We start from the raw sequence: 26,962 nt of genomic DNA on the forward strand, positions 1-26,962 counted from the left end.
CCCGAGGCCAACTCGCTTGAAGCAAATGAGCCATGGCTATGGGAAGGGAAGATAGAGAAAGAAGGAGGAGGGGATAGGGGGAGAAGCAGGTGGTCACTTCTCCTGTGTGCTCTGACCAGGAATTAAACCTGGAACTTCCGCACGCTGGGTCAACACTCACTGCTGAGCCAACCAGCCAGGCCCTCACTTGCCCTTTTATAGTGTTTTCCTCACATCATTCTTCCTAAGTAAGATAGATAGATATGGAGACAGTATGTTTAGAAAAGAGCATCCAATTTTACAGACAGAACACTTATATTAGCATTTTAGTTTTAGTGACTAGCTGGTTTAACTAGACTACATAGTAATTAGCAAGATACAGGTATAATGGCTAACTAGTTCTCTCAGAAGCATGGTGAGCCTGTATTTTTAAAGTTACGAAAATTTTATTTTTATTTTATTATTTTAATTTTATTTAGAAATTTAACAGGGTGACATTGATCAATGAGAGTACATAGGTTTCACGTGAACATTTCTATAGCATTTGAACTGTTGATTATTTGTATACCCATCACCCCAAGTCAAATCATTTTCCATCATCTTATATCTGTCCCTCTTTACACCCTTCCCCTCATCCTCTCCCCCCATTCACTCAAGTCTCCTCCCCCTTCTTCTACGTTTCCTTCCCCCTGGTAACCACTTCACTTTTATTTATGTCTATAAGTCTCAGTTTTATATCCCACCTATGTGTGAAATTATACAATTCTTAGCTTTTTCTGATTTACTCTTTTCACTCAATATAATGTTCTCAAGGCCCATCTATGCTGTCGTAAATGTTACTATATTGTTATTTCTATGGCTGAGTAGTATTCCATTGTATATATGTACCACATCTTCTTTATCCAATCCTCTATTGAGGCCTGACTTCGAATTATACCATAGAGCTATGATAATCAGACAAGATCGGGCGCGTTCAGGGTGGTATGGCCGTAGACAAGCTATGATAATCAAAACAGCCTGGTATTGGCAGAAAAACAGACACACAAACCAATGGAACAGAATTGAGAGCCCAGAAATAAAACCACATATATATGTACAAATCATCTTTGACAGAGGAGCCAAAAACACACAATGGCAAAAAGAAAGCCTCTTCAATAAATGGTTCTGGGAAAACTGGAAATCCATGTTCAAAAGAATGAAACTTGACTACAGTTTGTCCCCCTGCACAAAAATTAATTCAAAATGGATCAAAGATCTAAATATAAGATCCAAAACAATAAATTACATAGAAGAAAACATAGATACTAAGCTCATGGACCTTGACTGCAGAGAACAGTTTATGAATTTGACCCCAAAGGCAGGGGAAGTGAAGGCAACAATAAATGAACAGGACTATATCAAACTAAAAAGCTTCTGCACAGCAAAAGAAACTGACAACAAAACAAATAGCCAACTAAATGGGAGATGTTTTCAGACAACAGCTCCAGTAAGGGGTTGATATCCAAAATATATAAAGAACTCACAAAGCTCAACAACAAACAGGCAAACAAGCCAATTAAAAAATGGAGAGAGGACCTGAACAGACACTTCTCCCAAAAAGACATACAAATGGCCAACAGATATATGAAAAGATGCTTGTTTTCACTTGCTATTCAAGAAATGCAAATCAAAACTACCTGAGACACCACCTCACACCTGTTAGATTAGCTATTATCAACAAGACAGATAATAACGAGTGTTGAAGAGGCTGGGGAGAAAAAGGAACCCTCATCCACTGCTGGTGGGAATGCAGACTTAATAAAACCATCATGGAAGAAAGTATGGTGGTTCCTCAAAAAATTAAGAATATAACTACCATATTCCCCAGCAATTCCTCTACTGGATATCTAACCCAAAAACTCAAAAACACTGGTATGTATAGACACATGCAGTCCCATGTTCATTGCAGCATTGTTCACAGTGGCCAAGACATGGAAACAACCAAAGTGTCCCTCGATAAAGGATTGAAAATTTTATTTTTAATAATTTCTTTATAGTTTTTATTTCAGCAAAAAATATGTAAATCGTTGTAATGAGTTATTGAATATTTATATCATTTTCAAGAATCTTTATTAATAAATGGGGTGATGTCCTCTGCAGAAGGGAAGTCACTTTGAATTCAATATTGGAAGGATTAAAAGATTTCATCAATGATGTGTTAGTTAGATGGACTAAAGGTTGTAAGTTTAGTATGTTCAGTTGACTTAATGTGATGCAGACCTATCAGCTCAGCCCAGAGTTTACAGAGCAATTTAGGGAATGATCAGTGAGTGAAGCCTCACTGTCAGCATTTTAAGACGGTTAAACTTGACATTCAGTTTTGTGTTTCATTATCACAGCACCTCAAGTTTAAGGAGACCAACCTTGCAATGCTGCAGCAATTTAATGCATTGGCGCAGCTGCACCGTGTGGACCAGCTGACTGTGGACCCTCAGGGCAACCCTGTGGTCAGCTTCACACTCTGGAAGTACTACGTCCTGTTCCGGCTGAGCCACTTCAGCCTGCAAAAGATCAATGGCACGGAGGTGAGCTGGACGTGGTGGTGCGGTGAGAGGGAAGGATTCCTTTCTAAGAGAAACAGTCACTGAGATGGTCAGGAATTTAAGTGACTGTGCTGGAAATTTTGAGAAATTTTTTTTTCAAATCTTCACAGTTAAAAGTGTCAAAAAGCTAAACATTATTTGTTCTAAAACTTCTAAAGCACTAGACAATTTTACAAAATAAAATAGTAAGCCCTGGCTGGCTGGCTCAGTGGTAGAGCTTAAGCCCAGTGTGTGGATGTCCCGGGTTCAATTCCCAACCAGGGCACACAGGAGAAGTTTCCCATCTGCTTCTCTACCCCTCCCCCTCTCCTTTCTCTCCATCTCTCTCTTTCCCTCATGCAGCCAAGGCTCCATTGGAGCAAAGTTGGCCCAGGCACTGAGGATGGTTTAGGTGCTAGAATGACTCCTGTTGCAACAGAGCAACGCCCCAGATGGGCAGAGCATCGCCCCCTAGTGGGCTTGCTAGGTGGATCACGATTGGACGTTTGCAGGAGTCTCTCTGCCTCTCCGCTTCTCACTTCAGAAAAATACCAAAAAAATTAAAAAATAAAATAAAATAGTAACCAGGTTGTGATGGCAGTAAATGCTTTTACTGTTGTTTGTAAGCATTCAGAGAAGTAAAATGTTGGTATAATGACAGTTTAAAATAAAAAAGATCTTTCTATAGGTAATGTGATCTTTATATTTTTTAAAGTGTTGTGTAGCCTGCCCAGCATGCAGAAGGGGATGGGGATGTGATATCCAACGTCAGCCAGTGAGGGCAGTGCTGGAGAGCAGGAAGAATGTACACAGGAAAGAAGAGTGAGTAAAACCAGAAGAGATAGAAGGAGGAATAAGCAAGCAAAGAAAGTAAAAGAAGAAAAAATATGAGAGAAAAGAGGAATAAAATGAGCATAAAAAATGTCTGGACTCCTTTGTCAGCAGTCCGTGGAGCTGCCTGGTGTCTGCACTGTGCAGCGGGCCTGGTTAGGGATAAACTTTGTGTTTCAGATCGATTCCGCTCAGCTAGTCACAGGGGTCATCCCCCTGCTAGCCAAAGACCATGTTCTCTTCCAATATAATTCAGGAAGGAAAGAAGCATACCTTCTTCCTCTACTGCAGAATTCTAGAAGTGAATTTAAGTAACCCTCCAAAGGGAAAAAAATCTTTAATCACTGTTAGTATTATTGTGGTTATCCCTTAAAATTCAGAGGAACTCCTTATTGTCAGATGAACTGTAGCGAACTGTGCTGGCGTGGTGGTAGCAGCAACTGTATTTCTTAGAGCTGCTACAGTGTAAGTCCATGTGGGCCAGAGCTTCACAGACCTGGCATCCTGCCAAGGGCCCTGAGGCCTCCAGGTCACTGTGTGAGAGCCCTGGGAAACTTTCCTCCCCCAGGATAGGCTGTGCCACATGGTGCCAGCTGTCTACTGAGGAGGAGGGCAAATCCAAGCCTTCAGATGAGTGTTTATTTCTGCAGCTAATTCTTAAGGAATTGAGTTCAGTCTTGTGTACTCTTATGTTAGTCCCAAAGGTCTCCAAAGCCACTTCCAGTTCCACTCTGGACTGGAAGTAAATGACTTTGGCTGTGGGTAATTCTGCTTCATTAATAGTCAGACTGTTGTCCCGATTAACCCTAAATCGTGTATTTACCCAGATGTGGGACACACTAGAGGTAAAATAATTTACCATAGACCCAGGAAAAAATTGTATATTATAATTGTAGAAAGTAGAAAAGAATAAGAAAGAACCAATATAATTTATTCTAATTTAAAATTCTAAAAATGTCCAGGCTGGAGATATTTGACTCTTTAATAAAAGACCTAAAATAGAGCCACCACCCCCCCACCCCACCCCTGCGCAGCAATTTAGAATAAGGTATCACGCTGTCTGTGCTTCTCCTGTGTAAGAGGAGATGATGTTGCAGGAGGTCGAGCTGAATTGAATTATGAACATCAAGAAGAAAAGGTGGAGTAGTGGCCCACACTGGCCACTAGGTGACTGCCTTAAACCACACAGCTTAGTTGTCAGCCAAAGAAAGAATTTGTGGGGGCAGCAGCCTCATTAACTGTGTGTGTTAAGTCAAGGGAAAGGAAGGTCCAGGGAAAGGAAGGAAACGAGTCAGTCTGAGCTGATTCATGAGAGGCTTGGGAATTATGGGTTAATTTTCAGAAAATTCCTGTGAAGTATATTATAGCTAGTGCTAAGAATTACTTTTTAAAAATCCATAATTTCACTATACCAGGGCTTCTCAACTTCAGCTCTGTTGACATTTTGGGCTAGATAATTCTTTGTTGTGTGGTCTTTCCTGTGTATTTTGGAATGTTTAACAGCATCCCTAGTCTCTGCCCACTAGATGCCCCTTTACCAGTATGACAACAAAACATGTCTCCAGACATTTCCAAGTGTTCCCTAGAGTCTACAAGGGCCCCTGACTGGGAACTGCTGAATGATATAAACAAACTAATAGTATTTAAAATGCAAAGACCCTATTTCACATTGAAGAAAATATGCCCAGACATTAATCCAAGTCCTGCTTTTAGCATTTTCTTGCTTAACATAGGAATGAACCCTCAGAGGGTACCTGTGACAAGTTATTCCTTGCAGTGTGAAAGGCAACATAGCTTCAGAGTGAACAGGAGTATCCTTGCTAACCCCATGTTCCATCTTTTAGGCAGGAGCAAAATTGTCCTTATAGGAGCAAAGTCTGAACAACACCTTGTCTTGCCTTTGAAACATTATGAAAATGAATCTATTTCATTGACACATGGGAGTTCCCCCCCACACATCATTCTACTCCGAGAAGCAACAAGATTTCTGAAAAATTCATTAAGAATTTAAGGTTCCTCAGTATACTTCTCAGGAAATATAACTTCTAAGTCAGTGTGAACTGACTTCTAGTTATCCTCCAACACCATGAGCCACGTTTGTACAACTTCATTCTAATTAAGCTCAGAAGAAAGAGAGATGTCCGTGAGAACTCTCTGCTTACAGCGAGGAGAATGTACTTCCCTGGACTAAAAAGAAAATACTTAATCTGGACATTTCTTTGGAATGGTAGTTGTTAAGCTAAAGAGACTGCCATCTTGACCCGTCTCCATTGCATCTCTTCAGGTGACACGGAATGATATGATAATGGCTGAAAGGCTCTTCGGAATCCTAGCACATGTCGCATCCTCCGAGTTACCCCAGTACCGCATGATTTCAATTCTAGGCAATGCCAGGTAACCTTTAATTTCTAGAGTTTTTATGGAATTACTGTTGCACTAGAAAAAGGAATACATTCCACACACCTCTTAACGGTGCCATTTATACATCTCACAAACAGTGTGTGTGTGTGTGTGTGTGTGTGTGTGTGTGTGTGTGGTTGGCCCTATTCAAAGTGTTGGGGATATAAAGATGAATAAGACAAAGTCCTCACTCTTGTATGGTTTACAAGCTAACTGGCTAAAGATAAAGATAAACAATTACAATAAAATGTTTCAGATGCTATAAGAGGGCTATGGGAGCAGAGGAGAGACTGACAGTGTTTTGGAAGAATGGAAGAAAGTTAGGGAAGGTGTCACAGGTAACATTTTATCCAGGTCCTCAGGAATTGGCAGAGAGTTTCAGGGAGAAGGTATAGGGGAAGAGCATTCAATGTGACTGGAGCACGAGATGATTGCAAACAGTATTCAGGAAACTAGATCTTCTGTGCTGTGCTAGGAGTATAACTAGAAGGAGATAGTTTGGTAATCTCTATCATATTTCTGGATCCAGAAGTTGTGGATCCAGGTATATATTTTTAAACAACCAGGGAAAGAGAGTTTATCTTCAAGGGAATCCACATCAACAATAACTTCACAACAGAAGCGGTAGAAGCAGAAGATGGGATAATGACTCTATTATTAAAAATATGGAATGAAACTAATTACCAACCTAGAACACCATACACAGCAAAAATGTTCTTCAATAATGAAGATGAAATAGACATTTTAAAAAAATAATGAAAACAAGACCCAAGAGATTTCCCACCAGTACCCCTCCACTGAGAAACAATGGCACTTGTAACTGAGGCAGAAGGAAAGGAGTCCCAGATAATAGGTCTGAGGTGCAAGAAAGACTGGGAGCACAGGAAGTGTTAAATTTGTAGGATAAAGCTAAGTGAACATTAACTCTGTAAAGTAGCAGTAACAATATATTGTGGGGTTTAAAAATATAGACATAAAATACACTACCACAGTAGTATATCTTAGGAAAGAGTAAATAGAGATGTAGTAATAGCTTCAGATGTCAGTGAGTTAAGAGTGCATGTTGTAACTTCTGTGGTAACCAAAGAATAAAAAAAACGTATAAAGCTTCCAATCTAGGGGTGGGAAGGTGGGGAGAAGAAAAATAGAACAAATGTAGAACATGTGAGTCAAATAGAAAATAAAGGAAATGTCAGATTTAACCTAAATGCTACTATGTTGGCACTTATATTTGTAGCAAAAGTTGGTGGCTTCAAACCAAACACCTCCTCCACCCCACATCTCCAGGTCAGCAGCTTGGTTCTTCTGCTTCCATGGGTACTTTGTTCGTTCTGCAGTCACCTACCACCTATGGGTTGGGCAGGCGGCTCTGCTATCTAGGCTGGCTCTCTCATTTGTTTGGAGGTTGGCTGGCAGTATGCTGGCCTAGGAAGGCCCTCAGCTGGGACAGCTTGTCCCTGCTCCACATGGCCTGTCCTACTCCAGATATCTGCCTGGGTTTGCTTTTAGGCAGAGGCAAGGTTTGAAGAGAGAGCAAAAACATACAAAGCCTCTTGAACTGATACACCATTATTTCCAGTCGGTTGGTCAAAGCAAGTCACAGAGAAAATGTAAGGAACTTGGAAGTAGACTTTTCCTAGCTGCAAAATCACATTATAAAGGGCGTGGATTCAAGGGAGCCATTAATTATGGCCATCAATTTAACCAGCCCACCTCCATGATAAGGTGCACATGTACTAACGTTCTGGTTAAAAGCCAAAGATTATCAGACTGAATAAAAAAAGAAGTTCAACTCGATGTTATTACGGGAGACACATCTGAAACATAAGGTTATCTAAAGTGTGGGGTGGGGGAAATAAACAACATGAGGACTAACCAAGATAAAACAGAATAGCCATGGAAGACTAAACAGACAAGGTTAAAAGCAATACTCGAAATATAAAGAGGATCATTTCAAAATGATAATTTAATTTGTATGCACTCATTAGCATAGCCTCAAAAACTTTTAAGCCAAAAGTTAACAATACTGCAAGTCCACATTACACTGGGGAGTTGTCATGTACTCTGAACAACTAATAGAAAAAAGATGAAATAGTTGAACAACAGGATTTACAATTTGACTCAGTAGACATTCAGAGAGTGTTGCCCACAACAACTGCAGACTGTACATTATTTTCAAGCACACCTGGAATATTTATAAAAAGTGACCAAATGCCATTCATAAAGCAAATGTCAACTTATCCCATGTTCTCTGTTCAAAATGCTATTAAACTTTAACTTAATTACAAAATGTTAATTGGAAAATGTTCATATGTTTGAAAATTAAGGAACATTTCTAAACCCACAGGTTAAGGAGTTTTATAATGGAAATTTGAAACTACCTTGAACTGAAATATAATAAAAATATGACATTTCAGAACTTGTGGGATCCTGTGGCCAAAGTGGTAAATGGAAATTTTGTAGCCTTGAGGTGGGTCTGTTAGGAAAGAGTAAAGTCTGAAATTGAATGGGCTAAACATTGTATCTAAAGAAATAACAGAACAGCAAAGTAATTCTGAATAGTTAAAGAAAAGAAATAATGACTTAAAAAACGATTAGTGAAAAGTTGATTATTTGAAGAGACTAATAAAAGTGATATAAAATGTATATCACTTTATATGTAGATGTATATCACATTACTCTTGTAATAAAAAAATCAATAAATAAAATCAATGCTGATAAAGACCTATATAACTCACTTTTTTCTTTATAAAAGTGAGAGTATTGCCTGACCAGGCAGTGGCGCAGTGGATAGAGTGTTGGACTGGGATGCGGGAGTCCCAGGTTCGAGACCCCAAGGTCGCCAGCTTGAGCACAGGCTCATCTGGCTTGAGCAAGGCTCACCAGCTTGGACCCAAGGTCACTGGCCCGAGCAAGGGGTTACTCAGTCTGCTGAAGACCCGCAGTCAAAGCACATATGAGAAAGCAATCAATGCACAACTAAGGTGTCCCAATGAAAAACTAATGATTGATGCTTCTCATCTCTCTCCGTTCCTGTCTGTGTGTCCCTAATTATTCCACTCTGACTCTCTCTGTCTCTGAAAAAAAAAAAGAGTATTATACTACCTAAATATCCAATAAAAAGGGTCTATTAGATAAATTGTGATCTACATAAAATTGATTTTTATATATTCATTAAAAGTACTAGTTTTTAATATGAAAAACGCTTTTTGTATCACATTAAGTGAAAACAGTATACAACATTGGATGTTTAGTATTATCTTTACTTTTTACCAAAATGTATAGAAAAACCTAGAAAGAAGTAAGTTGGCCCTGGCCAGTTGGCTCAGTGGTAGAGCATCGGCCCGGCGTGTGGATGTCCCGGGTTTGATTCCTGATCAGGGCACACAGGAGAGGCTCCCATCTGCTTCTCCACCCCTCAGCCTCTCGCTTTTCTCTCTCTCTCTCTTCTCCTCTTCTCCTCTTCTCCCCTCCTGCAGCTATGGCTCAATTGGAGTGAGTTGGCCCCGGGCACTAAGGATGGCTCCATGGCCTCTGCCTCAGGCACTAGAATGGCTCCAGTTGCAACAGAGCAAGGGCCCAGATGGGCAGAGCATCGCCCCCTAGTGGGCTTGCTGGGTGGATCCCTGTTAGGGGGCATGTAAGAATCTGTTTCTGCCTCCCTCCTCTCACTAAAATAAAAAATAAAAATAAATAAAGAAGTATGTCAAATATAAACAGTTTTATGGATTTATATATATTTATGATCTATAGATTTATGAGTGATTTTTATCTATTTATACTTTTAAAAATTTGTATTCCTTATAATTTCTAAAATGATTGTGTTACACTTTTAAATTATAAAAAGGAAAAAATAGGAAGAAATTTTCAAATCTATATTTTTCTTTTCTGTTCCCAATCTTAAGTTCACAGTAAAGTAATAATATCTCTTTGTTTATGGACACACTGAGTGGCAGAAACCAGAAAGCCAGTTTCATGGAGGAGGAGTTGCCATCCTCTGGATTAGGCTTCTGGGTCTATGAGTGATACTCTGAGCATTGTTTCTGTTCCCTTGGTAATCACTGTGGCTTCCGATCATTATTTACCCTTGCTCGGATCTTGCCCTGATATGCTAACAGTTGGAATTTTTTGGTTCTGTTTGTTTTGGTTTTTTGCCTGAACGTAAAGCAGTTTCCCTTTCCATTTTCTAGCTGTGAGTAATACTTCGGAGCTGCATGATGGAACATGAACTATTTTTGTGATTTCTAAGAGGATAACTAACATGTTTTAGGGAATATGAAGACTACATATATAATTGGGGTTTTTTGTACTCTGTGATTACTTAATTTTTGTATTGATTTTCTTAATGTAGAGGTTCTTTTCACTTTAGAAATGCTTTGAGACATGTTTGTATTGATGACTGGGACTTATGAAACAAGAATTTGGGTTGAATAGCTTAATTGGTAGAAAGACTGGGATACTGAACTGAGCTCAAGTAAATAATAAACTCAGACTCATCAAACAGATATTTCAAAGAGCATATGTTCCCTTCTAAAATCAACAACAACAACAACAACAAAATGAACACATGTGAATAGATCTTTCAAGTAACTCTCTGACTCTCTTCACTGTCTTTCTACAGGAAGAAGCAGTTCAGGTGTCTGCAAGAAATCAAGGGGAAAAAGCCTGGGGTTGTCAGTGAGGAAAATAATGACAGCAAAAGACTCATAGGAGAAAACACCAATCGTGCTGTGCTGAATTACACTACGAGAGACTTTTATAATGAAAAGCTAGAGGTACAGCTACCACTACGTTTTGGAATCTGATGCCTGGATATATATCCCACCTGGCTCAGGACTTGGCTGGAAAACATTTCTCCCTTACTCAGTTAAGACAACCTCGTTGGCGTTGTTCTGAAATGTTAGCCATCCTTAACATGCAAAGGTGGGGACAGTCAGAACCAGGCATTAGGAAGAAGTAGAGCCCATTGTTCTACTAACATTATTTCTGCAGGGGAAAAAAATCTTTAAAAAATTGGTAGCAAAAATCTAGACCAAAATCTGACCTGGAATCCTCATTTCTCTGAATGAAGAGAAGGGACACTGCTTGCTGTGCATACTGAACTAGCCATGGCGGACCTGCAGGGGGCACACTTCTGTTCTCTCTGCTTGAGTCCTTGATGTCTTAACTCACTTCTCTCAAGCTCCTACTCCTTAATCATGTTATCCAATTTTGACCTGTTCTTCCACTATAACTACTTAGGCAAAGTGTTCAGAAGTTTATTTGGGGGAACACAGAGTTAGGGTGTTGCGTCAGCTACAGAGAAGAAGAGCATTCACTTTCGGCCTTAGCAGAGCTCATGAAAAAGCTGGGGAGACAACTCAGCTAGTTAACAATAGAATGCTAGATTATACAGTGAGGGACTAAAGGGCAAAAGAATAAGAGACCAGACAGCGTTGACTGAGCACATTTATATATCTATATATATGCAAGGCACTAGATATAGCTATAGATATATCATATATAGATATATACAATTTGAAATGAAATAGGCAAGTAGTTTTTTTATTTTTTTATTAATTTTAATGGGGTAACATTAATCAATCAGGGTACATAGGTTCAGAGAAAACATCTCCAGGTTATTCTGACATTTGATTATGTTGCATACCCATCACCCAAAGTCAAATTGTCTTCCGTCACCTTCTATCTGGTTTTCATTGTGCCTCTCCCCTCTCCCAACTCCCTCCCTTTCCTTCCTCACCCCCACCCCGTAACCTCCACACCCTTGTCCGTGTCTCTGAGTCTCATTTTTATGTCCCACCTATATATGGAATCATATAGTTCTTAGTTTTTTCTGATTTACTTATTTCACTCAGTATAATGTTATCAAGGTCCATCCATGTTGTTGTAAATGATCCGATGTCATCATTTCTTCTGGCTGAGTAGTATTCCATAGTATATATGTACCACATCTTTATCCAATCATCTATTGAAGGGTTTTTTTTGTTGTTTCCATGTCTTGGCCACTGTGAACAACACTGCAATGAACATGGGGCTGCATGTGTCTTTAAGTACCAGTGTTTTTGAGGTTTGGGGGTGTATACCCAGTAGAGGGATTGAGGGGTCATAAGGTAGTTCTATTTTTTAATTTTTGAGGAACCACCATACTTTTTTCCATAGTGGTTGTACTACTTTACATTCCCACCAACAGTGAATGAGGGTTCCTTTTTCTCCACAGCCTCTCCAACACTTGTTATTACCTGTCTTGTTGATAATAGCTAATCTAACAGGTGTGAGGTATTATCTCATTGTAGTTTTGATTTGCATTTCTCTAATAGCTAATGAAAATGAACACCTTTTCATATATCTGTTGTCCATTTGTATTTCTTCCTGGGAGAAGTGTCTGTTCATGTTCTCTTTCCATTTTTTTATTGGATTGTTTGCTTGTTTGTTGTTGAATTTTATGAGTACTTTGTATATTTTGGATATTAGGCCCTTATCTGTGCTGTTGTTTGAAAATATCATCTCCCAATTAATTGACTGTTTGTCTTGTCAGTTTCTTTTGCTGTGCAAAAGCTTCTTAGTGTGATGTAGTCCCATTCATTTATCTTTGCCTCCACTTCCCTTGTTTGGAGTCAAATTCATAAAGTGCTCTTTGTAACCAAGGTCCATGAGTTTAGTACCTATGTTTTCTTCTATGTAATTTATTGTTTCAGGTCTTATATAAGGTCTACCGAAAAGTTCTGTCCATTTTTGGAATAAAACAAAATACAAATTTTTTTTACCATCAATAAACTTTATTAAATAATATAATTGCCATTATTATTAATGATTTCTTGCCAGCATGAAGGCAATTTGTATATCCCATTTTTTAAAAATGTTTTATCTTTTGATGCGAAAAGTTGAACCAGTGCTTGTTTGATATCTTCTTCATTTTTGAATTTTTTTGCCCTTCAAAAAATTTTGTAAGGACAAAAACAAGTGATAGTCGGAGGGTGTTAAGTCCGGGGAATATGGTGGATGCGACAGACATGCTTCTGTAGCATTTCTTCCTTGTTTAAATTCGTAAAAATTACAGTGGCGTAAATGAACTTTATCAGTAGCCATGGGTACACTATCACTTCACACATAAGACTAACGTGAATCAACTTTGTTTTAGTTAATTTGCTACGTCAGTTTGTATACATTAAGTGATAAAAATAGAGAGGCACACATGCCCCAAATAAACGTGTGCTTACGTGTCGAAACTTGTTGTGATAGAAACTGACAGAACTTTCCGGTAGACTTTATATTTAGGTCTTTGATCCATTTTGAATTAATTTAGGTACAAGGGGACAAACTGTAGTCAAATTTCATTCTTTTGCATGTGGCTTTCCAGTTTTTCCAGCACCATTTGTTGAAGAGGCTCTCTTTTCTCCATTGTGTGTTGTTAGCCCCTTTATCAAAAAATTATTTGACCATTTACATGTGGTTTTATTTCTGGGCTTTCTATTCTGTTCCATTGGTCTGAGTGTCTGTTTTTCTGCCAATACCATGCTGTTTTGATTATCATGGCTCTATAATATAATTTGAAGTCAGGTATTGTAATGCCCCCAGCTTCATTCTTTTTCCTTAGGATTGCTCTAGCTATTTGGGGTTTTTTATAGTTCCATATAAACCTCACGATTTTTTGTTCCATTTCTTTAAAAAATGACATTGGAATTTTGATGGGAATTGCATTAAATTTGTATATCGCTTTGGGTAATATAGTCATTTTGACTATATTTACTCTTCCTATTCAAGAACAAGGAATATTTTTCCATTTCATTATATCCTTTTCGATTTCCCTTAACAATGCTTTGTATTGATAGTTTTCATTATATAAGTCCTTTACATTCTTTGTTATGTTTATTCCTAGGTATTTTATTCTTTTTGTTGCAACCATGAAGGGGATTGTTTTTTTGTGGTTTTTTTTTTAGCTCTTTTTCTGATGTTTCATTGCTGGCATATAGGAAGGCAATGGACTTTTGTATATTAATTTTATATCCTGCAACCTTACTGTATTCGTGTATTGTCTCTAGTAGTCTTTTTGTGGAGTCTTTGGGGTTTTCAATGTACAGGATCATATTATCTGCAAAAAGTGAAACTTTTACTTCTTCTTTCACAATATGAATGCCTTTTATTTCTTACTCTTGCCTGATTGCTCTGGCTAGAACTTCCAGCACTACGTTAAATAAGAGTGGAGAGAGTGGACAACCTTGTCTTTTTCCTGATTTTAGAGGAAAAGGTCTCAATTTTATGCCACTTAATATGATATTAGCTGATGGTTTATCATAGATGGCATTCATTATGTTGAGATTTTCCTCCTATACCCATTTTGTTAAGTGTTTTAAACATTAAATGTTGTATTTTATCAAATGCCTTTTCTGCATCTATTGATAAGATCATATGGGTTTTGTTCTTTGTTTTGTTGATATGGTGTATTACATTAACCATTTTACATATGTTGAACCATCCTTGTGATTCCAGGATGAATCCCACTTGATCATGATGAATTATTTTTTTTAATGTGTTCTTGTATTTGATTTGCTAGTATTTTGTTTAGTATTTTAGCATTTGTATTCATTAGAGATATTGGTCTGTAGTTTTCTTTTTTTGTGTTATCTTTGCCAGGTTTTGGTATGAGGGTTATGTTGGCCTCATAAAATGTGTTTGGCAGTATTGCTTCTTCTTCAACTTTTTGGAAGACTTTGAGTAGAATAGGAACCAAGTCTTCTTTGAATGTTTGATAGAATTCACTAGTATAGCCATCTGGCCCTGGACTTTTATTTTTGGGGAGGTTTTTAATAGTTGTTTCTATTTCCTCCCTGCTTATGGGTCTGTTTAGACTTTCTGCTTCTTCATGACTCAGTCTAGGAAGATTGTATTGTTCTAGGAACTTATCCATTTCTTCTATATTGTTAAATTTGGTGGCATATAGTTTCTCATAGTATTCTACAATAATTCTTTGTATATCTATGATATCTGTGGTGATTTCTCCTCTTTCATTTTGGATTTTGTTTATATGAGTCATTTCTCTTTTTTCCTTGGTGAGTCTTGCCAAAGGTTTGTCAATTTTGTTGATCTTTTCAAAGAACCAGCTCCTTGTTTTATTAATTTTTTCTATAGTTTTTCTGTTCTCTATTTCATTTATTTCTGCTCTGATATTTATTATTTCCTTTCTTCTGCTGGTTTTGGGTTGCCTTTGTTCTTCTTTATCTAGTTCCTTAAGATGTGAAGTTAAGTGGTTTACTTGGGCTCTCTCTTGTTTGTTCATATAGGTCTGTAGTGATAAAACTTCCCCCTTATTACTGCTTTTGCTGCATCCCAGAGATTCTGATATGTTGTATTATTATTTTCGTTTGCCTGTATGTATCTTTGATCTCTGGGCTTATTTCCTCTTTGAACCACTCATTTTTTAAAAGTATGTTGTTTAGTTTTCACATTTTTGTGGGTTTGTTTATCTCTTTTTTGCAGTTGAATTCTAGTTTCAAGGCTTTATGATCAGAAAATATGCTTGGTATAATTTCAGTCTTTATGAATTTGTTGATGTTATTTTTGTGACCCAACTTATGGTCAATTTTTGAGAATGTTCCATGTACACTAGAGAAAAATGTCTACTCTGGCACTTTGGGATGAAATGTCCTATAGATGTCTATCATATCCAGTTGTTCTAGTGTTTCATTTAAGGCCCATATTTCTTTGTTGATTTTCTGTTTAGATGAACAATCTAGAGCCGTCAGCGATGTATTGAGGTCTCCAAGTATGATTGTATTTTTGTCGGTATTTGTTTTTAGGTCAGTCAGTAGCTGTCTTATATATTTTGGTGCTCCTTAGTTTGGTGCATATAGATTAAGAAGTGTATGTCTTCTTGATTCAATGTTTCCTTTATCATTATGAAGTGACCGTTTTTGTCTCTGATTACCTTTGCTGTCTTGTAGTCAGCATTGTTAGATATGAGTATTGCTACATCTGCTTTTTTTTGGATGTTATTTTCTTGGAGTATTGTTTTCCAACCTTTCAGTTTGAATTGTTTATATCTTTGTAGCTTAGATGTGTTTCTTGTAGGTAACATATGGTTGGATTTTTTTTAATTAATTCTGCTACTCTGTGTCTTTTTATTGGTGAGTTTAATCCATTTACATTTAGTATAATTTTTGACATTTGAGGGTTTCCTATTGCCATTTTATATATTGCTTTCTGATAGTTTTGTATCTTGTTTGGTTCTTCTCTTTTATTTTTCTATCATTTGTTTTTGTTTGGTTGTAATCCATACTTTTTTTCTCTGTTACTTCTTCTTTCAAGCCATGTACTTCTGTGTTAGTTTTTTCAGGGGTGGTTACCATTAAGTAATGGAAAGCATACATATCATGTTCATTGTAGTACATTATCTCATGAGTGCTTCTACACTCCATCCTCCTTTGCTATTGTTAATCCTTGTCCTCTCCCCTTTTTTGTTTCTTTGTCACAGATTAATCTTGTTTTTATTGCGATCTTGATGGAGCTTTTACTTGTAATTTTGTTTTGCTTTGTTCTTTGTGTCTGGTCGTAAAACCCCCTTTAGTATTTCCTGAAGTCGGGGTTTTCTGGTAATAAATTCCCTCATATTTTCTATATCTGTGAATGTTTTTATTTCTCCTTCGTATTTGAAGGATAGCTTTAATGGGTATAGTATTCTTGGCTGGAAGTTTCTCTCTTTCAGAACTTTAAATATTGAGGTCCACTCTCCTTTAGCTTGTAGAGTTTCTGCTGCAAAATTTGTTGATAATCTAATGAGCCTTCCTTTATATGTTGTATTCTACTTTTCCCTGGCTGCCTTGAGAATTTTTTCTTTGTCGTTGGTTTGTGCCAATTTCATTATGATGTGCCTTGGAGTAGTAGGTTTATTAGGGTTAAGATAACTCGATATTCTGTTTGCTTCTTGGATTTGAGGCTCTAATTCTTTCCACAGGCCTGGAAAGTTCTCGTATATTATTTGTTTGAATCTGTTCTCCATTCCATTTTCTCTCTCTTCTTCTGATATACCCATTATTTTTATGTTGCTCTTTCTGATGGAGTCAGACAATTCCTGTAGGACTTTCTCATTTTTTTAAATTCATGAGTCTCTCTCCTCTTCTCTTTGTAGTACCTCTAGTTGCCTGTCTTCTGTGTCACTAATTCTCTCCTCTATCTGGCCTGTTCTATTGACTAAACTTGTTACCTCGTTTTTCAGTTCATGAATTGAGTTTTTCATCTCTGTTTGATTTGTTTTCATAGTTCCAGTTTCCTTGGTGAAGTATTCTTTCGGTTCATTGAATTGTTTTTTGAGCTCCCTAAATTGCCTTTCTGTGCTTTCTTGTATATCCCTGAGTATTTTTTAAGACTTCAATTTTAAATTCTCTGTCATTTAACTCCAAGGTTTCTAAGTATTGAAATTTTTTTCTATAGAATTTTTCATCTATCTGAGCTACATCACTGTCTTTTGTATCCATGATATTTTATTAATTTTTCTTTATGGCATTTGAGAGTGGTATTGTTAATAACACTAATAAGAGTTGATAAAAAAATTTTTTTTGAGAAAATGCAGTGAAAAACTGAAAATTCTATTGTGCTAAGTGGAACAGAAATATGTAGAATGGAGGGCCTGGTTTGGGTGGGAGTGACAAAGAGGCAAAAAATAAGGCAAGAACCCACAAAATGCCACAAGGAAAAGATTTGAATCAAGAATAAAATAATTTGTTTGTAAACGATGGTCAAATGACAGAAATAGTATAAGAGAAAAAAAAAAGAGTAAAAAGAAAAAAATACAGTGAAAAATGAAAATTCTATTGTATTAAGTGGCACAAAAACTATAGAATGGAGAGCCAGAGTTGGGGTAAATGCTAAAGAGATAAAAAGTGAAGTAAAAAGCACATAAAATGCCACAAAGAAAAAATTTGAATCTAGAATTTAATCATTTGTCTGTGGGTGAGATTTGAATGAGAAAAAGTGAAAGAGAAAAGAAGAAACAAAAAGAGAGAAAGAAAAAAAATTGAGTTAAGTTTTTTGGAATGTAACACTCATAGAAAAAAAAGAATGGGAAATGTAACACCTATGGGTAATAACATTCAAAATTAAGAGAAAAGAATAAAATGGAAAGAGGATAAAATAACCAAGGTGGAAGGAAGAAAAAAAGATAAAAAATAGAAGAAAAAAAATGGAAAAATTTATAGACTGTGGATTTTTCCTGGTTTTGAAAAGTTATATTCTTCCTTTTTCTTTCTTCTCTCTCTTTTTGGCCAGTGACACTGTAACCCAGGTTCTGCCCCTGTGGTACTCTTAGGCAGAGATTTGCTGTTGTGTCGCTATGGTAATGACATAAACTAGGCCTCAGTCCTGTTGGTAGGCGGGACTTGTTAGTGTTTGCAGGCTCCGACAATGGGAGAGTCCGTTTTCCCGGAGCCTCTTCCTAAATCTCTCCTTCCTAAACCAGCAGCCTGGGACCCAGCTGTGAAGTTGCCCTAGCCACTGCCTGGAGAGCAAGAAGCTTTAAGAGCTGCTAAATCCCCCCTCTATCCCCACTCAGTGCAGGGTTCTGGGTAAGGCATTGCCAGCCAGAGTCACCAGCATAATCAGTCAGGGCTGGGAGCCGATTGCCTTTCAAGTGCTTTCTATGAGCCTCCGGGCATGTCTAGTATCCCTCAGCACTTGCAGGTCTGCTCTCCAGGGGCTGTCTGCAAGCAGGCAAGTAGGTTTCAATTTTTTTTTAACTGTAGCTGAAAACCCAGCAAGTCCAAACAAAGCAAACAACAGAGCTGCAGCTGTAGCAGACAAGAGGTGGGCCCAGAGCTGCGTTTGACTGGCTCTGTACTTTCCTCCCCCCTCAGCACCCCCCAGTCCTGGAACATCTCCTTGGAACCCACAGGGCTCTGTGCATTAGAGCTTGAAGATCATTTGAAGATTCACTGCATGTGGCCATATTTTGTAGCACCCTAAGATGCTCAGACTTTGCCTCCAGGTGTGCGGGGGCAGGACAGGCTGCTGCTTTATGATGTAGCTGTGCCACCAAACAACTCCAACTATAAAGAAACTCATACCCAAATTAAACTGATAGCTTTCATTTCATTTAATGACTCTAGGACTGACTGCTTTGTGCCAAAAAGAGAACAAGTTTCTTTCTTATGGAAACTCTTCAAATACTTGAAGTCAGCTAACCCTCAGTCTCATCTTAATTCTCTCTACACTTATACTTTCACCCATTCAAAGATCATATATTATGTACCACACACAATAGTTGGGCTCTAAGAAGTTCCTGACATTCTAACAGAGGTGAGAGGCATGCATAGGACAAATCAGTCTACAAAACAGGGGAGAGGCTGGCCAACCTGGCCAGGGACGGTTTTCTAGAGAAGCAGCTTCCTGGTGTGAGTCTTAAAGGATAAAACAGCTAAGTAACAGAGAAAAGGACAGTTCTAGACGATAGCACAACATGCGTAAAAGGCATAGAAGTATAAAAAAGACGAGAGCTGGGAACTAGATGCAGCTTAATGTTGTTAAGACACTGAGGCTGAGGTAGACGGTGTTGGAAGGTGAGCCCGGGCAGCAGCAAGAGGACTGTGTGGAAGAGACAGAATGCAGTCCTGTGGCCATTAGAGGCATCCTGATGATATCAAGAGAGGACGGTGAAAGCCAGGCCAGCAGGATTATGAGTCCCTTTCTTCCTGAACGCAGTTGCTTCTATGAGTCAACAATTAATACAATTTCCATAGAAGACATTTAGAAAAATGTCAAGGAGCTGCATTCAAAACAATAACAGTTTCACAGAGAAATCTACCAACTCTCTGAGGAGCAGATAATTCCAGTGATTTCTAAATTGTTCAAGAGGACTGAAAAAGAGGGAAGCTTGTATAGTTTTTCAAGGTTGTCAGCATAACATTGATTTCAAATGTTATATCAGGATTGCACAGAAAAACGAAAGCCAGACCAGATGCCTAAGAATGTTAATGATGCAGAAATCCTTTTGAAATTTTATCAATGAGAATGCAGCCAAACATTCAATGAACATTACAGCCAAGTGCAGTTTATTCTAGGAATGTAAGAAAGATTCAATACTAATAAATTAATAAATCTAAGGTGAAAATTTGTGATTATTTCCATAAATGTTGAGAAAGCATTTCACATAATTAAGTGCCCATTCTAAATATTCTTTAACTAAATAAATAAGATAACTAGAAATTGGATAGTAAACATTATGCATGATGGAGAAACTCTGGGAACACTAGCATTAGTGGAGGCAGAATTCTAACCAAGATGGCCTCCATGATTCCCACTGCTAGTGTTCACTCTCTTGTATAATATCCTCCTTCAAGTGCAGATAAAACCCCTGACTTGCTTCTAACCAGTGGAATTTGGCAGAGTAAGGGAATTCTGCAGATATAATTAAGATCCCTAATTAGTAGTCTTTGAGTTAATAAAAATGGAGATTATCCTGGGTGAGCCTGACCTAGTCAGGCAATTCCTTTAAAAGAGGGCTCAAGATTTCCCTGAGAGAATCTCCTATTGGCCTTAAAATAGAAAGCTACCATATTTTGAGAAGGTCATATGAGAATAAAAGTGTGAGAAGCTTCTAGAGAGCAACTCCTGCTGACAGCCAGCAAGAAAATGGGACTTCAGTCTGGCATTTGCAAAGACGTAGATTCTGCCAACAACCACTTGAGTTTCGACAAGAACTCCAAGCTTCAGGAAGGAACATGACCATGTGAAGGCCTTGTGAAGTTCTGAACACCAGGCTCAGCCATGCCTGGATGGATACCTGGAAACTGTGAGATAACAGGCATGTGTTGTGAGCCCCCCACATCGAAGCTGTGTAGAACATTACTGTGTCACTGACAGTATCAAGACAAAGATGTCCAATATCACCATTATTATTTATCAAAACAGATCATGCAATTAGATAAGAGAAAGAACTCAATGGTAACTTAAAAAGAAGGGAGTGAACTTACTCTTTGCAGATAATGTTATTGAATATCTGGTAATCCCAAGTTAATTAATTGAGAAACCATAAAAAGTTGTAAAAAAAATTCAGTAATAGAGCAGAAATCAACAACTTTCCTATAAATAACAACTGAAAACTAAATATAATGGAGGAAAGACACGCAGTAACAACACAAAAAGATAAAATACCTAGTAAGAAACTAATGAATAAATATGAAGTATACTTTGAACCCTTAACGAAGCACACAAAAGATGTATACAAATGGAAAAACAACCATGTTTTGGATAAGAAGGATCTAAAGTAAAATGTTAGCTTTTCTTTTATTAACTTAAAATTTTAATATGATTTCAATAAAAATATACAATTTTTTACTGAGGTATTTTTTTCAAACAGGTACAGTACATGTGGGAAAATAAGCAAATAGACATTAAAACTCTGAAAAAGAAGACTAGTACTACTAGAAATTAAGGCACATTATAAAGTCTCATCACTCCAATGATGAGATGGGCAATGAGGATGGCCATGAGGAGATGGGCAAATAGAATAGAATGGAAAGTCAAGTGTGCATCTAAATACAAAAGAGAATGGACTATATGATGAAGAATAATCTCTAACCAGTCATCTGGACTCTCCAATAAAAGACTTGAGGATAATTAGGGAACTGAGAAAAAAAGTGAGGGCATTCTATCTTACTCCAGCATCAATTCCAAATGGATCAGAGATCTTAAAGTTCATAATGAAAGCATAAAAATTCTACAAGAAATGGCGGAAAATTCACGTGTAGCATTAGGATGAGCAAGACCATCAGTGGAATGATAAGCAAAGACATGAAAAACAAAAAAAGGATTTGCAGAAATCTCCCTAAATTATAAAGAACTTTTAGAAAAGGAATCAATAATTTAATCTAGGTTGTATTTTTTATTTAGAAACTAATTTTAAATAGTATATTATTTGCTGCAGTAAGAAACATTATAGACCTAAATAATAAAATATGTATAAGCTGTTTATGGAGATTTCACAAATTTATTGAAAGACATTGAGGAAGAGTAAATAGATAGTTAGTGATCATGGACAGAAACTTTCTGCTTTGTAAAGGTGTCAGTTCTTCCTAAATCCATCCACAAATAGAAGGATTTTTAATCAAAATTTGGACAGGGTTATTTGTGGAACTTCACCATTTGATCATAAAAGTTATTTGATGGAGTAGTTTTTTAAAAGTTATCTGATTGGCCTAAAACACACAAGAGTAAAAGTGAGAAAACTTGCCTCGCCAGACTGGGAGTGTTATTATAAAGCACAGCGATGCAGGCAGTGTAGGAAGGGACATGGAGCCTGTGCACACGGCAGAGAGCCAACGGTGTCTGTGTGCGGGGGACTGTCTGGCTAGCGGCTACTGCAGACCAGAGTGACAGACTGCATAACTGGTAGTGACGGAACTCTACTTTACACTGACAGTAAACACTAACTCCAGATTAAATAAAAATCCAAGTATGAAAAGTAAAATTTTAAAGTTCTCAGTTTTTAAAAAGAAAAAAAAATCTTTATGACCTTGGTTGGGTAGGCTATGATTTTCTAACACACCAAGGACACAAACGAGAAAGAAAAAAAATTGATAAATTTGGCACTCGATGTCATTAGTTTGTTTTTTGTTTTGTTTTGTTTTTTTAACTGACATAGTTTCAGTGGAGTCATATAAGCAGTCTTGATTAAAGTGGTCTAAGCAGTAACTAAGCAAGGAGAAGGAAAGACAGGGAATGTTGACTCCTGCTTTGAGAAGTACCAAAGGCAAAGAATGAACTGACGTCACAAAATATTTTGGAAGGAATATTAGGCGGCTAGGAGGCTTGCATTCTTACTCCCTGACAGACATTGCCCTCATCGCTTCATCACCCTCTCTTGATCACAACCCAGCATTCTTTTACTTACACCATAGACTCCCACCATTGCTTGAAATTAAATCTCTGCCATAGAATGCTCAGTCTCTCCTGCATCCTGAGTGCTTGGGGGAGGGTGGGAGTTAATAGAAGTGATTTTCTCACAGATCAGGGTAGGCACATCCTTTCATTATACACGTGACATGTACAATTACACATGTGACATGGACAATTCTGTTGCTTGGTAATTGTCCATCCAGTCTCCTGATGGATGTAAAATTAGAGAGCTGAAAGTGACTCTCGAGTCCAGTCCTGTCCTTGGACAGATGAGGAAAACTGGAAACTTGGGATCCCATGATCATTTTGACTAAGCCACGTCCAGAACTCAGCCCTGCTGTTCCTGACCTTGGACACTCTCACAGTCAGACTGTGTATGCTGCTTTCTGAAGTCTGCTTGACCACCACCACAGCGCAAAAGGGTTCGGGTTCTCTTCACTGAACTCTGATTATATTTGCTGTCTAAATATCTCATTAAGCCCATATTTGCTGTTTAATTTTTTTTTTTTTTCTGAAGCTGGAAACGGGGAGAGACAGTCAGACAGACTCCCACATGCGCCCGACTGGGATCCACCCGGCACGCCCACCAGGGGGCGACGCTCTGCCCCTCCAGGGCGTCGCTCTGTTGCGACCAGAGCCACTCTAGCGCCTGGGGCAGAGGCCAAGGAGCCATCCCCAACGCCCGGGCCATCTTTGCTCCAATGGAGCCTAGGCTGCAGGAGGGGAAGAGAGAAACAGAAAGGAAGGAGAGGGGGAGGGGTGGAGAAGCGTACAGGCGCTTCTCCTGTGTGCCCTGGCCGGAAATCGAACCCGGGACTTCTGCACACCAGGCCGACGCTCTACCACTGAGCCAACCAGCCAGGGCCTGCTGTTTAATTTTTTGTTAGCTTTTCATATGTGTAGGCCATCTCTCCAGCTACACTGCAAGTTCTTCAAGGATTAGATTAGTGTTTTCAGATGATGTCTAATCCTGAGCAAGTCTCTCAACTTCTATTGACTGTACTTTCCCATTTATAAAATGGAGATATGGATTACATCCCAATATAATGTTATAGTTAATATAGCTTTATAAAAAATCCCACCGCTGGCCTGTATTTCTCCCTAACAATCTTCATGACAATAAAATTTTAGTTCAATGAAATAATATAAACAGTGTTGTAGAGAGTTAATCTCATCAGGATTGGACTTGTAAAATACTTGCTTTGTGAACCACATAGGGATACTGTGGGATAGAAAAAATTAAGTATATGAAAGCATTTGAGAATGGAAAAAGCATTATTTGAAGGGCATTTCAAAGAGCATAATTCAAAAAATTGTAAAAATTTAGACATGGAAGAGAAATAGAACAAAGGAAAAAAACACTCATAGTCTCACAACAGACTGTCTTAATGACATTTCAGTATATTTTCTTCCAGTAGTTTCCTATGTATACTTTTTTCTAACTTTTTAATAAAAATGTCAAATATATAGCAAAGCTGGAAGAACGTGTGAACAACCAGACGCACAGCTTGAGACCGCTGTGAACGTGCTCTGTCTCATAGCTCTGCATCTGCCCCGTCCTCTGTACATCGAAAAGCCCTTATTTTTGAAATTTATTTTAAAGTAATTGCAGGCATTAGCATGCTTCTCTCTAACTAATTCAGCATGAATGCCATTAATTAGAGTTCAGTATTTTATATAGTTTCTTCTTTTGAAGTAAAATTTATATACAATGAAATACAAATCTCAGCTGTACAACTGCTATATTCTGACAAGAACATACTTGTGTCTACCCCATAATCCACCAAAATCTTATTTTCTGTTTTTTCCACTTAACATTATGTTTTCTTTATTATTATAAATCTTTATAAGTATAATTTTAATGGCAATATCTATTGATACTTAAAATTTTTCTCTTTAATTCATCTTGAAGTTATTTTGGTGTTTTGATTTGAGTTGGAGGTTTCTGTAGATCCTTTGCAAGTAGTTAGACCAACTGTCTCATTGACATTTCTTTCCTCTTCATTGCAGTGAATTGATTCCCCTGTAATTCTGATTATCTGATCTATGTCATGGATTTTTCCTTATCATCATCATGCTTTCAAACTCCCCCAAAGTATTAATATCCAAAATTAATGTCAAATGCTTGCATTAGATACAATGGCTTGGTCTCTGCCTCTGGGTGACCTGAGGCCCAGTGCCCACACATCCTTGGGTCTGAAGTGTCCACTCTTGTGTTTTGAACCTGGGTTTCCCGCTGTAGATGCCAGCCACAAGTAGAGAGGGAAAGCCAGCCTCTGGGTCCCAGGTTTGTATCTGTCTCCTCCTCTTCCTCCTCCACTTTCCCCCAGCTTTGTGCAGTGGTCTAGGCCACACAAGTCAGTATAATGTACACTACATGCCCCCCTAAAGTGCAGAGTGAGTTTAGAGTATGGTTGTTTAGACTGTGTTTGTGAAGAACTAACCCCACACCAATTAATGCTGTCAGGCTCAGAATTCTGACCCATTTACCACTAGAAGCTAAATGCCTGACTGAAAGCATGTCCACCAGGGGAGGCAGGGCAGTGCCGAGGGAGAGCCCAGTAAAGAAGTGTGTGTTCCCACTGGTGCCGGGCAGGGAGCGCCCTCTGCAGGCTGGGCAGGCCCCAGGTGCAGCTCGGGTCCAGACCACTCTGACAGGTGGGGTTACAGTAGGGTCTCAAGTATCTCCTGCTCAGTGAACTGTTGCTGTGGCTTTTGGATTAATAACTATTCTGTGCTGATTCTTTGTTTTTGAACAGGAAACAAAGGAAAAACAGAAATTCTGCAAGAGGTACATGGAGGACCTGGTGAAGGGAGCCGCGGAGGTCAGCACCAAGGGCGCGGCCCTGCAGCGGCTATGGCCGCAGCTGTTCATCGAGCTGGTCCGGGACGCCGTCCTGGAGACTCGCAGCAAGAACTCCTACATGAAGCTCTGCCTGCAGCAGATAGCCGACCAAAAATAGAGATGGCTTATCATTACAGTTGATTGGAGCACTTTTATATTCTTAAAGGCTGAGTATATGTAGGTTAAGATAACAAAACTATCCTGCAAACTAGGACACATCAAATCATTATTGGGCACTGTTCTTGTAGTTAAAGGTTAGAAAGGGAGGGAGGAAAGAGAGAGAAAGGGAGGCCCCCTTCCCTGTAGATGATAACCAGGTGACCAGAGACAGCCCTGGGGACTGGCGTGGGCCGTGGAATTACATGCATCCCCAGTCCTTGCTCTGAGTGGCCCTCCCACGGCCAGCAGTAATGTCAGCTCACAGCGGCAGCAGCACCCTCACCTCTCAGCCAATGATTCCCAGTTATTTGCCTCTTTATTTTATGTCATGGGTTCAAAACCAAAAACATGTTCTTTTGTATAAGTTTATTATTAAACTTATTAATAAATTAGTAAAGAAAAAGTGTGTTTGCCTTGTTTTTCAGGTCAGAATTATCATTTTTACCATGTGTTCCTCTTTAGTGAGCAGGATAGGAAGGAGAGGTGTCAGTCTCCTAGGTGCACGCCCTCAGGGCACGCTGGAGCTCCTAAGGGTCACTGGGGCAGGACATATGCAAATAATTCTAAACTGAGCCGGAAGAAAATGCTTTGTCTTAAGGGACCCTTAGTGAATGTAAAATGGTTGCAAATGTGTAAGTCGGTGTCTCCTTCTGCTGTTCACTGTTCTTGGGCTCTATTTTCAGGTAGGCAGTGCACCTGCACCTCAGAAGTGTTAAGGACTTCCTAGTGAAAGGCTCTGATTTTTCTCCTTCCATTTCAAGGTCAAACAGGTAAAGAGGATGTAAGCAGGGGTTTTAACTGTCCTCTATTCAGGCTTTGCCCGGGTCTCCAGGAAAGGGGAGAGATACACGTCCCATCGTCTGAAATGGTCCGGGCTAGTGTGTGCTGAAGGGTTTCTTTTTCTTCCAAAAGGAATCTCAGACAGAATGTTGTGGTTGCCTTAGAAGCAGTAATGCCAAGTATCCCTCACGTCCTGCGCATCAGATGATGCTCTGCTATTGTGGTGCAGGAGCTAGCTGGTTACGTGTGCTGATGGATCTGGAGATGGTTGCTAAGTGTGCTTCTGGATCTGAGGCTAGTTAACTGTGCACCTGAGTCTGAGGGCGGTACTGGTGTCAGCTCCCACTTCCTGAGCTTCATGCCACTAACTGTCTTGCGTGGGAGACAGTGAAGCCTTACCCTGCTCCTCTCTGTCCCTGACCAGGGCATGGAAAGCTCTGTGACTCATGCTGTCCTCCACTGAGTGATGATAATCATAACAACTAGAGGTTACTGAGCAGAGATTAGCACCATTCAGAGCTTTTTG

The 26,962-nt window shown here is 38.7% G+C and overlaps 1 protein-coding gene across 9 annotated transcripts in view; it reads left to right on the forward strand.

The window, feature by feature from the left end:
- The window catches only part of LRRC49 (leucine rich repeat containing 49), a 196,527-nt gene extending 170,499 nt beyond the window's left edge, over window positions 1-26,028 (forward strand). For 5 of the 9 annotated variants that reach the window (XM_066277957.1, XM_066277958.1, XM_066277959.1 and 2 more), the window contains 4 exons: window positions 2,358-2,543; window positions 5,656-5,765; window positions 10,393-10,546; window positions 25,412-26,027. In XM_066277957.1, coding sequence (XP_066134054.1) covers window positions 2,358-2,543; window positions 5,656-5,765; window positions 10,393-10,546; window positions 25,412-25,615 — 654 coding nt within the window. In that variant the 3' untranslated portion in view covers window positions 25,616-26,027. Of the gene's footprint in view, window positions 1-2,357; window positions 2,544-5,655; window positions 5,766-10,392; window positions 10,547-25,411 lie in introns of all 9 variants that reach the window. The other 4 variants (XM_066277953.1, XM_066277955.1, XM_066277954.1 and 1 more) reach the window with 1 other exon arrangement.
- Window positions 26,029-26,962: the final 934 nt, after the last annotated feature.

This window comes from Saccopteryx bilineata, chromosome 4, assembly GCF_036850765.1.
Source record: "Saccopteryx bilineata isolate mSacBil1 chromosome 4, mSacBil1_pri_phased_curated, whole genome shotgun sequence".
NCBI lineage: Eukaryota > Metazoa > Chordata > Mammalia > Chiroptera > Emballonuridae > Saccopteryx > Saccopteryx bilineata.